The 13273-nt window shown below is 41.7% G+C and overlaps 1 protein-coding gene across 5 annotated transcripts in view; it reads right to left on the minus strand.

Annotated features, from left to right (window-relative positions):
* ADGB (androglobin) overlaps positions 1 to 13273 on the minus strand; it is a 222810-nt gene that overhangs the window by 88367 nt on the left and 121170 nt on the right. For all 5 annotated transcript variants that reach the window (XM_039532468.1, XM_039532471.1, XM_039532470.1 and 2 more), the window contains 2 exons: positions 3926 to 4094; positions 307 to 370 (listed from right to left, as the gene is read on the minus strand). In XM_039532468.1, coding sequence (XP_039388402.1) covers positions 307 to 370; positions 3926 to 4094 — 233 coding nt within the window. The remainder of the gene's footprint in view (positions 1 to 306; positions 371 to 3925; positions 4095 to 13273) is intronic.

Here is a 13273-nt window from a genome sequence, read left to right on the forward strand (position 1 = left end):
CTTTTTGCTACCTCCAACAGTCAGCATTTTTTCAGCCATTGCCAAACAGTAAGCTGTGGTACCACTGTCATTTCTGATTTTGAAGGAAGGGAAATATTGCAGTATAAGTGTCAGCAACATGTTGACTTTTAACGATGACCACTATTGCCTTAAGTATTTCCATATATATTATTTTCACATTATTATTTTGTCTGTAATAGTTGTTCTTCATGGGTTAGCACTAATATTTAGGATTTATGAATTATCAAGACGTAGGCTCTCTCAATAAAATAAAAGTGAAATCAATAATGTGATGCATGCATGTACCTTAAAATCGGCTTTCTGATAACTATAAGCATATGTATTTGGTTTGTGGAAAACATGCAGGTTCCTAGAAAGAAAAATGAGGAGAAAATTAATTTTAGTATTAATAATTTAATTTAGTAAATTTTCTCTCATCCTACATAGTGCTACTGCAACCATTTCTATCCATTATGAAACAGACTCAAAACTATTTCTTGAAAGTGATTCAACATTTGAAGCCTCATAAAAAATGAACACGTACAATTTATCTCCAGTGAAAGCTGTTGACCAGGGGTCGGCAACCTCTGGCACACAGCTCGCCAGGGTAAACACCCTGGCGGGCCAGGCCAGTTTGTTTATCTGCCGCGTCGGCCGGTTTGGCCGAATGCGACTCCCACTGGCCGCAGTTCGCCGTCCCAGGCCAATGGGGGTGGCAGGAAGCAGCGCGGGTGAGGGATGTGCTGGCCATGGCTTCATGCCACCCCCATTGGCCTGGGACGGTGAACCGCGGCCAGTGGGAGCTGCGGTCGGCCAAACCTGCCGACACGGCAGGTAAACAAACTGGCCTGGCCCGCCAGGGTGCTTACCCTGGCGAGCCACGTGCCAGAGGTTGCCGACCTCTGCTGTTGACATTGATTAGTGCCTTTGTTGCAGGTCTAACTCTCTCTTATGCAGGTCTGACAGCTAGTTTCATCTTATTTGGATTTGTAAATGGCAACAAACTGAAATAGCGTTAAAATTTTAACACCTAAAAAATCACTGAACTATAGAAAAAGCAGAGGCATCACTATAGGGGACGATTGCCTTTATGTAATTTGTTAACACTTCTAAGAAATTGTGTTAGCCAGAAAACGACTAAGAAACTGAATCAAATTGTGACCTCAGTTTGACCCAGTTAACCTCATTGAGTTCAACTTTAACTGATGACAGAATTTGAACCAGAGTTCAGGGTTTTATACAAAGGAAGAGTTCAGATTATTCAAAGTCCCTATTTGAGGCAGTGATACATTCTTGACATTCACCAATTCTATAACTGCTGATCTGCTCCTCCTCCCCCAAAATTGGGCACATTAGGCAAAGAAAGACATTCAACATCATTGGCTGCCAGGATAAAAATCTTAGCCTGGCAGCTAAAATTTCTGTGTAATAAAGTCTTTAAGGATCAGTAGGGATCATTGTTAAAAAGTGTAAGTTCTAAAAATAGGTAACTCTCATTCTTTTTAGAAATGAGAAAAAGGAACCGACAAGTTTGGCATATAAATTTATTACAGTGGTCTTCAAAAGGCTAACAGTAATTTACTCTATGTTCAACTAACAAACCTTTTAAAAATTTGTTCATATTTCACCATTGACTCTAAGTGGAGCTGTAACTAAACTGCACCCTTTACGAATAGGAAACAGTGTTGCAGAATGGAAGGGGGAAATCACTTGCCTGGTGACTCTGCTTCAATAAAGGTATCTTGAAGGATTCTTGCTCCTGATCTGGTGCTCCCTAACATGAGACAGGCAGTCCTTCCCAAACACTAAAGTGCTCTATAGTGTTTAGTCCCTACAGGTAGCATGCAGGTTCAGGCACTAGCTATAGCCCTCCCTCATGTACCACCTATGACAATAACCGCTGCCGTAGAGAATTTCCAGTCAGTTCTTAATGAGTGGTAAGTGAAGGCTCCTCAAAGAAATAAACCATAAAAATAAAATAACTGAAATATTAGTGAGGCTAAAAGACAAAAGCTTTAAAAAAAATGCAGAGAAAACTGGAACATCTAAAAATAGGTTCCCCCTCTGAGAACTAGGATTGCATATTAAGAAATTCTGACTTCTGTAAAGATACCAAAGGAAAACACAACACTGCAACATGCAGCAAGAACTGGGGCAAATGAAAACAATTAAGGTTATTTGTTTATATAACATCAAACAAGAGGCTCAACACTTGGATAGCCTGTAGAATACATCCAAAAATAAGGAACAATTTCCGGGTTTCTTTCAAGATATAAAACGTCTAGGATTGAAAGAACTGGGTTTACCTACTTTGGCTACAGGCTCTATAGGACTGAAGGTATGTCTGCACTGAAGCAGGAGGTGTAATTTCCAGCTCAGGTATACATACTAGCACTATGAATGCTAAAGAAGCTAGAACTTTTCAGCTTGGAAAAGAAGAGACTAAGGGAGGATATGATAGAGGTATATAAAATCATGATTGGTATGGAGAATGTGAATAAGAAAAAGTTATTTACTTGTTCTCATAATATAAGAACTAGGCGCCACCAAATGAAATTAATGGGCAGCAGGTTTAAAACAAATAAATGAAAGTTGTTCTTCACACAGTGCACAGTCAACTTGTGGAACTTCTTGCCTGAGGAGACTGTGAAGGCTAGGACTATAACAGGGTTTAAAAGAGAACTAGATAAATTCATGGAGGTTCAGTATATTAATAGCTATTAGCCAGGATGGGTAAGGAATGGTGTCCCTAGCCTCTGTTTGTGAGAGGGTGGAGATGGATGGCAGGAGAGAGATCACTTGATCATTACCTATTAGGTTCACTCCCTCTGGGACACCTGGCATTGGCCACTGTCAGCAGACAAGATACTGGGCTGGATGGACCTTTGGTCTGACCCAGTATGGCCGTTCTTATGTTCACTAGAAGCTTGCAACTAAAAATAGCAGTGTAGCCATAGATGCATGGGCAGCAGGATGGGCTAGCCACCCCAAGCACATTCCTAGGGTCTCTGATTGGATTGTACTTGGGTGGCTGCTCATATTGCTGCCCACGCAGTGATGATTACACTGCTATTTTTAGCAGGCTAATGGATCAGAGCTTATGTGACTATATCTACCCAAACTGGAAATTACATCTCCAGCTCCAGTGTGTAGACACCCTGAGATAGTGAAGTCTATTTAGATTGCTGAAGTGTGACATGAATGGTGAATATGCCTTGAGCTAGCCCTCTGCGTAGAGATGAATAAAATAACTGAAAAGCTCTATTTAAAAGTATAGTTCTACTCTGAAAAGTGACTGTAAAAATGGCACATTGGATTGCATAGTTTTCGTCGGTCAATGATTTCAGAATCATGTACATTAAATTTACAAGTTAAAACTTTTTTTTTTTAAACTTCCAGCCTTATAAACACAACCCAGCATCTATAGCCTGGTCTAAATTATAACTAAATCAATCTAAAATGTTTATATTATTATTATTTTTATTATATAAGCTAAACTGATTTAAGCAGGTTCAACCATGTCTATATTACACGATATACAATATAGACAAGTCCTTAAGCTGAATTCTTGCCTTCTCATCCATAATAAAGCTTCTGCATATTAGTCTTTCATTGACAGCTGCACAATCCCACTGCCTTTACTCAGTTTGCAAAGGTATAGCAATTTGGAATTATATTGATGATGCACAAGAACCAATAGAATTCTTCAGCTTGCCTTCGCTTAGCTGTGTTGATTCTGCAGTACTAAGAGGAGTAAAAGATGCCAACAATTTATTTTTGTTCCTAAAATTAAGCCAACATGACTCGGTATACACACAAGGAAGTAGATCTGTTAAGATGCAATTTTTACAAAGCCATTTTTTACAGTACTTCACTACTTTGATCTAAATTTTAAAGAATATAAAACAAAACCTCTGCTCCTTACTGAAAACAAGTAGAGAAGTCTTCAAAATCAAACCATGTTTCCCTGGAAACAGGATTCCGTTCTGACTCAATTTCTTCTGGTGATTTATCCACCGTCTGGCTGTATGTACTAGTGTCAACTGCTTCTGATGTCTGAGTCACATCAATACTTATATTTTCAATTAATTCATCTGCATAAATAAGAAGTACACACAGATTTCAACATGCTAAGAATGTGCACATTCAAGAAATGTTGATTTTGTACTGGGAACCTCTAAAAGTTATCAAGATTTTTCTTCCACATCTTTTGAAAATGAAAATAAAATAAAACCAAGTAAAATAAAACAACTCAGCAGAATAGCAAAAACAAATTTAAAAAACCCTTAGTTGGCTGTAACTGGAATTTTCTGACTTTCCCACCTCCACTTATCTATACATTTGACATTGCACACCAAGCTAGAACTTTTAACATTGGCACTTCTGTTAGACATCTCATAGCTCTGTGAATGCAACAGTGAACCCCAAGTCAGCTATATAGTGGAGAACACAAGCCCCTTCAACCAAAATTCTCTGGTCATATGCCCAAAGAAAAGCAGAGATGTCATGAGATTTTTGAATAGCTGAAGAGCAAAAGCAAACATCCACTGAATTGTGGAGGACACACCACCACCTATCCTGCACGTACTTAACTTTATTACTTTGCAGGAACAGGGCCTAATACTGCTTTAGGAAAGTTAGACTACCACAATCTGACTTATGCCAAATATGGACATAGAAATTTTGGTCTGGCTAGCAACCAGAGGAAAAAGTGAATGACACTGTGTGTAATGTACACTTTATATGGTATTCTGCAACAAAATGATAGTCTTTACCTTAACCTAAATCACAGGAAGTGGGTCAATTTATGCATTTTGCAAGGGCAGCCTGGAGAAGCTAATGGTGTTGTTTCCTATGCCTTGATTGATTTCTAGAGAGAAGAATTTACTAATCCCAGGGATGCCAAACTGGTACCTTTCACAATGACAATAACAATCTATTTAAAAAGAAGTTGTGTTCAGAGGTCACATTTCGTACACCCTGCTCTATAAGAGTTATATAAATTATTGTCCGAGATTTTTAGTCTTGTCTGAAAACAGGCTTCTGTACTGCACTATTGCTGTGAGATACTGTAAAACAGACAGATTAATTCAGATACGAACAGACTACTAATTTTCTTGCCTCATCCACATTTGCTAAAGAAAAAGAAGTGACGAAATATCTAAATGGGTATAACAAATGAGAGAAACTAATTAAAATGCTTAATGTATGTCAAAATGTGGCTTTTGTAATATTGCCATGATTAGTGAAACATATGGTGATCTGCTGGAGAAGTGATGGTTTTGTAAGATAAGGCTGAATGTGGGTTGTTCTACCTTATGCAACCAATTTCTGCAAGAACTGAAAGAAGTTTAATAGAAGACAATACAAGGCCAAGATGTCCTCTATTTGGAAAGCCTGCATAACGGCTAGAAAACTAGGCTTTCCCTGTGGTTTATTCCATAAGTGTGTGGAACAATCAGGGAGCATGGATCACAGAAGAAATGCTGGAGGCCACGGTCACCAGTGCCTCCACAGTACTTTCTTGACCCATCAGGCTATCCTTTGCTCCTTTTGAATATGGCAGTCAGTGACAGACTTGTGCAAACAGAGTTTCCCTGCTGGTTGCTGCCTTTACAGTCCAGACATAAAAGACGTCTTTCACAGACCACTGGGGCTCCATTCAGAAGTTAATACAGCCCTAGATTGCATTCTCTCCTGAGCAGATGTGTTGAAAAGTTGTGTGCATATATGGTGGGGGAAAAGGTGATGTATACCTCATAGCCTTGAACCTGGCGTCCCTTCCCTTTGCACCCTAGATTCCCAGTCCCCAGTGGAGGGCAAACAATCTAACAAAATGGTTTAATCTTCCCCTTCTGTATGGAGTGATGAAGATGAAGAAAACATAAATGAATTGTTCCTCCCAACCCAGGCAGTCAGATCTCGTTGTCATGGTAACTTGTTGGGCTCTAACCAAAGGGCAGATTTTGTGTATATATTGATTTATTTAGATGTACATATGAAAAGGAAAATGCCTATCCAAGCTATACAGGGCCCACAAAAAAATTAATTAAATTTAAAACATGCCAGTTAGTAACTTCTTGTCTATTGCTTATTTTGTGCAGAGAAGTGCAATTACCAGGTGAAGTCAACTGCAAAACCTTTTGATAACATGAAAATTTAATCTCTAGAATAAACGTCGTAAGTGCAATATCTGAGAAGTGTTCAAACGAATGTTCAATATAAAGCACTATTTTAAATCCAACCACTGTCGCACAGAAAGTTTCACTATTACCTGTAAATATAATATAGCTTATTCATTAAGCAAGTCAGAATGAAAGTCCTACTTGAATTTACAAATATACAGTGTGCTGTGCAATGACTGTAATAACGAAATAAATAAGGTCGAAAGACAAGCATACTGTAAGTCAAAACTTCGTAGACAGCCCGCAGAATAAAGATAAATGCAACAACATCAAGCCCCAGTGGAAAACAAAATTTGATTAGAAAGGCTCTAAAGTATTCAAACTGAGAGGGAAAAGTAAAAAAACAATTGTAAAATAAAATTGTAAATAAAGAATTTAATTAGACAAGGAAAACAGATCAAGTCATAGAGCAAAGCAGCAGAAAATCAAGATACAAAAGGAAAGACTGCTGAATAAAGATTAACTGCCCTTATTGCAAGGCACTGTACACATGGTAAGACATATTCAGACACTCTGACAGCAGTACAAGAGCTGGAACAAGAATAAACATTTAAAAAAAGAAGACAGGGCCAAATTTTCAAGAGCTCAGCATTTAACAGCTCCCACTGCTTTCAACGAGAACTGTAGGGTGCTTAGAACTTCTGAAAATCTCGCCACTTTATTTAGATGCCTAAATGGGAACTGAACTCTGGAGAATCTGGACCCTAGTCTATTGGTGGCTATCTGCCATCTCAGGTCCTTTCAAAGAAACCAGGGGCACGTCTACACTACTGCTCTATGCTGACCTATATTAGGTCAAGTTACAGCCACTGCAGTAATTACTATGGTGGCTGATGTCCACACTACCCTACTATTGGTGGGGTGTGCCCTTATCAGGAGTGCTTCCACCAACTAAAGAGGGGCAGTACGGGGAGCTAAGAGCCAGGGTTCTCAGCTCCCCATCAGGAGCTCACCTGCCCCTCAGGGCTCTCAGCTCCCCACTCCCAGCCACCGGCGGGGGGAGCAAGTAGGGCAATTTGCTCCGGGCCCCACAGGGGCCCCGCGAGCCCTGGCCCAGCAGCAGTCTGGGTCTTTGTCAGCATTTCAGCGGCAGGGGGCCCTTCAGTGCTGCTGAAGACGCGGAGCGACTGAATGGCCCCCCACCGCCGAAATGCCGCCAAAGACCCAAACCGCCACCGGGTGAGTACAAGCACCGCAGCTCCCTCGCTCTGCCCCAAGCCCCCTGAATCCTCTGGGTGGCCCTGCCCAGCCAGGAGCGGGGGTCAGCCGCCTGGTCTTCTTGCCTCTCTGAAGATTAAGCCAGGCTTCTTGCCCAGCTGGGAGTGGGGTGCCTGGGGCAGCCCTGCTCTAGTTCCTGGCTTTCTTGTCAATTTCACAACTCCAGTGAAATTGACAAGACAGCCAACATCCAGTGTAAGGAATGCAGTGTCTACACAGACATTGTGTCACCATAACTACACCAACATAAGCGCTACAACTCTTGTGGAGGTGGAGTTATGATGTCAGTGTAGCAAGGCACTTACATTGACAGAACAAGGCTGCAGTGTGTACACAGACATATTTGGTCAACATAAGCTGCCTTACATCGACCTAACTGGGTAGTGTAGACCAGGCCTGAGTTGGGTACTTAAGATGCTTTAATGCTATTAGATATAGAAAGCAAGAAAAAAAAACATGACCCGACTATCTATCTATCTATATATGAAATGTCCTCTAAAAAACTAGAAAATTAAATACTTGTAATCAAAGGAAATATAAATACATTATCCCCTAGAATAGGAATGAAAAAAACAAACAATTTTATTTTCAGTGCTCCATGCACTCTTTTTTTTCCCTCTCTCAACAATTTCTCAGCCTATTAGAGTGCATGGCATAAATTAATATTTTAAATCACAATCATGGAGCACCATAAATGAAAAGCCTGCCACTAGGAAATTATTTTTCATATTTACCTGAGTAAAGGGATTGTATGTGAGGGCACACACTTTCCTACTCAGAAAAAAGTGATAGCATTACTAATTACATAGTATTTTCATTATGATACAAATATTATATAATGCTGCAATGCTAATGGTACCCAAATCTGTTAACTAGAACATTTATCCTTGTTCAGTTTGAGGCCTCTTTATTCTTTCCACAAAAATAAACAGAAAATCTACTTGATAATGTATTATTTTAATATAGCCTGTATTTATTGTACAAGAAAATCTTATTTATTAAATAATAATTCAGTTCATGTGGAATCTGGATTTCCCATTCTGTTTTTTATTTTCAGATTGTATTTGTTTATGGTGCCCTGCTCGAGTAAATAATCAAGCAACAGTTTTCTGTGAGATAGCAGACAAGGTAAATAATGTGATACCTTCTATTGCACTAAACAAAAAATTAGAATACAGTACATGAGTTTTCAAGCTAAGCTCCACTAGTAATCAGTAACTAAACAGAAGCAAAAAGAACGAGGAGTACTTGTGGCACCTTAGAGACTAACAAATGTATTTGAGCATAAGCTTTCGTGGGCTAAAACCCACTTCATCGGATGCATGCAGTGGAAAATACAGGTGGAAGCTATATATACACAGAGAACATGAAAAAATGGGTGTTGCCATACCAACTATAAGGAGAGTAATTAAGGTGAGCTATTTTCAGCAGGAGAAAAAAAAAACTTTTGTAGTGATAATCAGGATGGCCCATTTCCAACAGTTGACAAGAAGGTGTGAGTAACAGTAGGGGGGGAAATAGCATGGGAAATCAGTTTTTACTTTGTATAATGACCCATCCACTCCCAGTCTTTATTCAAGCCTAATTTAATGGTGTCCATTTTGCAAATTAATTCCAATTCAGCAGTCTCTCGTTGGAGTCCATTTTTGAAGTTTTTTTGTGGGAGTATTGCAACTTTGAGATCTGTAATTGAGTGACCAAGGAGGTTGAAGTGCTCTCCGACTGGTTTTTGAATGTCATAATTCTTGATGTCTCATTTGTGTCCATTTATTCTTTTGCGTAGAGACTGTCTGGTTTGGCCAATGTACATGGCAGAGAGGCATTGCTGGCACATGATGGCATATATCACATTGGTAGATGTGCAGGTGAAAGAGCCTCTGATAGTGTGGCTGATGTGATTGATCCTAATTCATTGTAAAGAAACATGAAATCACATTAACCTAAGGTGACCAGATAGCAAGTGTGAAAAATCAGGACAGGGAGAGGAGAGTAATAGGAGGCTATGTAAGAAAAAACTCCAAATATTGGGACTGTCCCTATAAAATTGGGACATCTGGTCATCCTACATTAACCAGAACTTGTCAAGGTCCAAAAGGGGACAAAATGTGCAGCAGAAAAAACAGAGTAGTGAAGTGAAGAGTAATAAAAGCTTAAAATGGTGTAAGATTAAATTTGTTAAATAAGAAAAATTTCCTATGTCTTAGTTTTATAAATCAGCATTTCTGATATAAATAATGGACACTAATAAAACAGATCGCTCCATAGCTGTTTGAGAAGGAGGTAACTGAGTCTAAAATGAAATTACGGCACAAAATACTTTGTAATAAGTGTTCACAACGTTGGGAACAGAATTCACTTCCCAAAAAACTGGAATATTTATTTACATTTTTGGCAAAACAGGGAGAGAAATGGGAGGATGGCCTGGATGCACAAAAGAAGTTAGGCACCTAGAAAGTCACAGGAACAACATTGGGAAGCTCAAAGTCTGAGTTAGGTGCTTAGGCTCCCTGTAAAACGAATGGGGAGCGGAGCAGAGTTAGGTGTCTTAGAAAGCAATGCTCAAAAGGTAAGCCAGATGAGCTGGGAGCACCCCAAGCTAGCCCGGAAGCTCAGCAAGGCCCACATCAGACTTCCACGTCCTCCACACCCGAACACCCCACTTGCGTGGTCAAGCAGAACCATATGAAAGTCAGCTCTACAGAGCTTCTCATGTTGAAAGCATAAGGACATCACATTATCTTCTAAAAAGAAGTACATCTTCAGAAATGGGTTACAAGGCCACAGGCTCAGAAGACACCCACTCATCTCAAAGTCCACCATTTCACTCACCTTTCAAGATCTCCACAGGAGAGCACACACCCAGGACTCCAGACACACAAGCAACAGACGATACGGATGGCAGTGAGTTCAAATCACCCAAGGGACATGTGATCCCACACACAGGAAGGAATGTGGAGCAACAAAGGGGAAGAGAGGGGTGAATTGGGGAGCAGAGTTGCATGTTGCACCATCTCTCTCATACACTTTTCTACAGTTTCAGCGACCTGCCAGACCCCAGCCATGGGACATCCTCCCAGAAATCACCCTCAATCCAAGAACACATCAGAGATGTCCTGCAACTCATGGCTGCAAAGGCATCATGGGTTTATGTCAAACTTGTCCACAGTTGGAGGGGAGCAGTCTCATACCATGGAAGTCGAAACAGGTCAGCCTTACTTCTGGGCCTCATCATTACATGGTCATTCAAATGTATGCAGGGGTGCCAGCTGCCCACTGGAAAAAAAAAATCAAATCCTCTCTAATCATGTTCCTCCACTGAAACGCGCTCCAGGAACACAGGACAGCCCTGATCCAGAAGGGAAGACAGTGTAGGTTCCCCACCCCACTCTTCAACACAACATCCCACCAGGCACTCCTACCATCTGGCTCCCCAAATACACAGCTCCCACAGAACAACCCAGGAGAGCAGGCAATGCTCAGAACACTCACCAATTCCACAGAATGAGGAGGAGGAGAAGAGGAGACTTGTAGCCAAACACAGCAGGGATAGCAGCAGCCCAACAAAGACCCCTGGCGTCCCAGAACAGACATAGCCCACCCTCACCAGCTGACCCAAGAAAGGAACCACATTGCTCCATGAGGACCACACACAGAAGAAGAAGAAGGGAAGCAAGAATTGGAAAGGCACACATCTGTGTTGGGGTGTAGGGTCCCCCATATCCTGGGGCTCCACAGAAAGCATTCCTTTATTTCAAAACTGCATAGCTAATCCATAAGAGATAGGTGCCCAAAGGTGGAGCCTCGCCAATTGCATATTAGGCTCCTATGTCTGAGAGTTCAATACAGGAGGCTGGACTAAGGCGCCTATATGATTGCCAAGTGCTGAGCGAGGACTGGGTGTCAGCTGAACACAGACCCACATGGTCATAAGGTCACAGGAAAGCACCACTTTGGAACACGCGATAAAAGCTGAAGCCTGGGTCACATTCTGTTTGCGCCCCAGCATGGAAGTATTGGATGCCAGAGTGAGGGAGCAGCCACCAGGCACCCTGGGGAGGTGGGGATAGCATAAGCAGCACAGAGCAAACATCAATGAAGCAGAGATCAAGGCCATTAATGGCTTCATGCAAGCCTATGCCAACGTGCTCATGGGTGCCAGGACTCAACAAATGAGCATAGGTGCTAAGGAAAGGCTTTGGTGGGGGGGAGCTCAAGGACCAGGTTAATGCCTAGGAAGACTGGATGGGGAATAGAGGACATCAAGAAAAAATGGAGACTGATAAGGGAGCAGGCAAAGGCAGGCTTGCAAGGGATTGCTGGAAGAGAGGGGGGCAGCCTAGGTGTCTCAGCTCCCAGAATGTGAGAGGATGGCAGGGGCCACCTTCGGTGCCTTGGCCATGATGGGGACCAGGGAGCTGAAAACCACACAGATGTGTCATTGACCATGCCATAAGTATCAGCAGTAGAGTAGAAAGAACAAAGAGAATGCTGGAAGGCATGGAGAACTTCACATGAGCACTTTATGGGTGATCAATCACAGCAGCCAAGTGTCTGCATCACATTATTAACAAGCACATGCACTGCTACACAGTCAGAGACCATAGAAGCAAAGTGGCAAGATTCCATTTCCCTTTACCCTGAAACAGGGACTCAGGCACCTAACAACTTTTGTGCATCCAGGCCTCTGAGCATCTCCAACAACATAATATTCTCTATTACTACTTTAATAATTTGGAGCAGGATCATTCCTAATGTAACTTCAGTGAAGTCAGAACTACGTCAGATAAATTTGACCCATTACTCTCAAAATTAAATATGATTTTGATATGAGATATATAATTTAAAAAAAATGGAGAATCAACTAGATAAACATAATATACACACTTGAAGAGGGTGATGTAAGACACAAATGCTTTTAAAAAGTTAACCTAAGATTTAAGAAAATTAAGTCCAATAGGCTTTCAATAAGACTTAGGCTCATAAGTGACTTCAGTACGGGTACGTCTACACTACGGGACTATTCCAAATTTGCATAAACCGGTTTTGTAAAACAGATTGTACAAAATCGAGTGCGCGCGGCCACACTAAACACATTAAATCGGTGGTGTGCATCCACGGTCCGAGGCTAGCATCGACTTCTGGAGCGTTGCACTGTGGGTAGCTATTCCGTAGCTATCCCATAGTTCCCGCAGCCTCCCCCGCCCCTTGGAATTTCCGGGTTGAGATCCCAGTGCCTGATGGGGCAAAAATCATTGTCGCGGGTGGTTCTGGGTAAATGTCGTCAGTCACTCCTTCCTCTGGGAAAGCAACGGCAGACAAGCATTTTGCGCCTTTTTTCCCTGGATTGCCCTGGCAGATGCCATAGCATGGCAATCATGGAGCCTGTTTTGCCTTTTGTGACTGTCACCGTATGTGTACTAGATGCCGCTCACAGAGGCGATTCAGCAGCGCTACACAGCAGCATGCTTTTGCTTTTGCATGACAGCAGAGATGGTTACCAGCCATACTGCACCATCTACCAATCCATAAATTGGTAAAAAGATGATCATGGCTACCAGTCGTTTTGCACCATTTGCTGCTGTCATAAGTGCCCCTGGCTGCTCTTAGCCAGGGGCGCAAAAGCCAAAATTGGGAATGACTTCCAGAGTCAATCCCTCCTTTTTGGTATTTAAAAATAGAATCAGTCCTGCCTAAAATACGGGCAAGTGTACTAGAGAACCACTGTATCAGAGAGCACAGCTGCTCTGTGTCAGATCCTGCAGAAATTATGAGCTGTATGCTATTCACAGGGGGTGCTCCTGCAACAACCCCACCTGTTGATTCCGTTCTTCCCCCAGCCTTCCTGGGCTACTGTAGCATTGTCCCCCCAC

This window comes from Mauremys reevesii, linkage group 3 (assembly GCF_016161935.1).
Source record: "Mauremys reevesii isolate NIE-2019 linkage group 3, ASM1616193v1, whole genome shotgun sequence".
NCBI lineage: Eukaryota > Metazoa > Chordata > Testudines > Geoemydidae > Mauremys > Mauremys reevesii.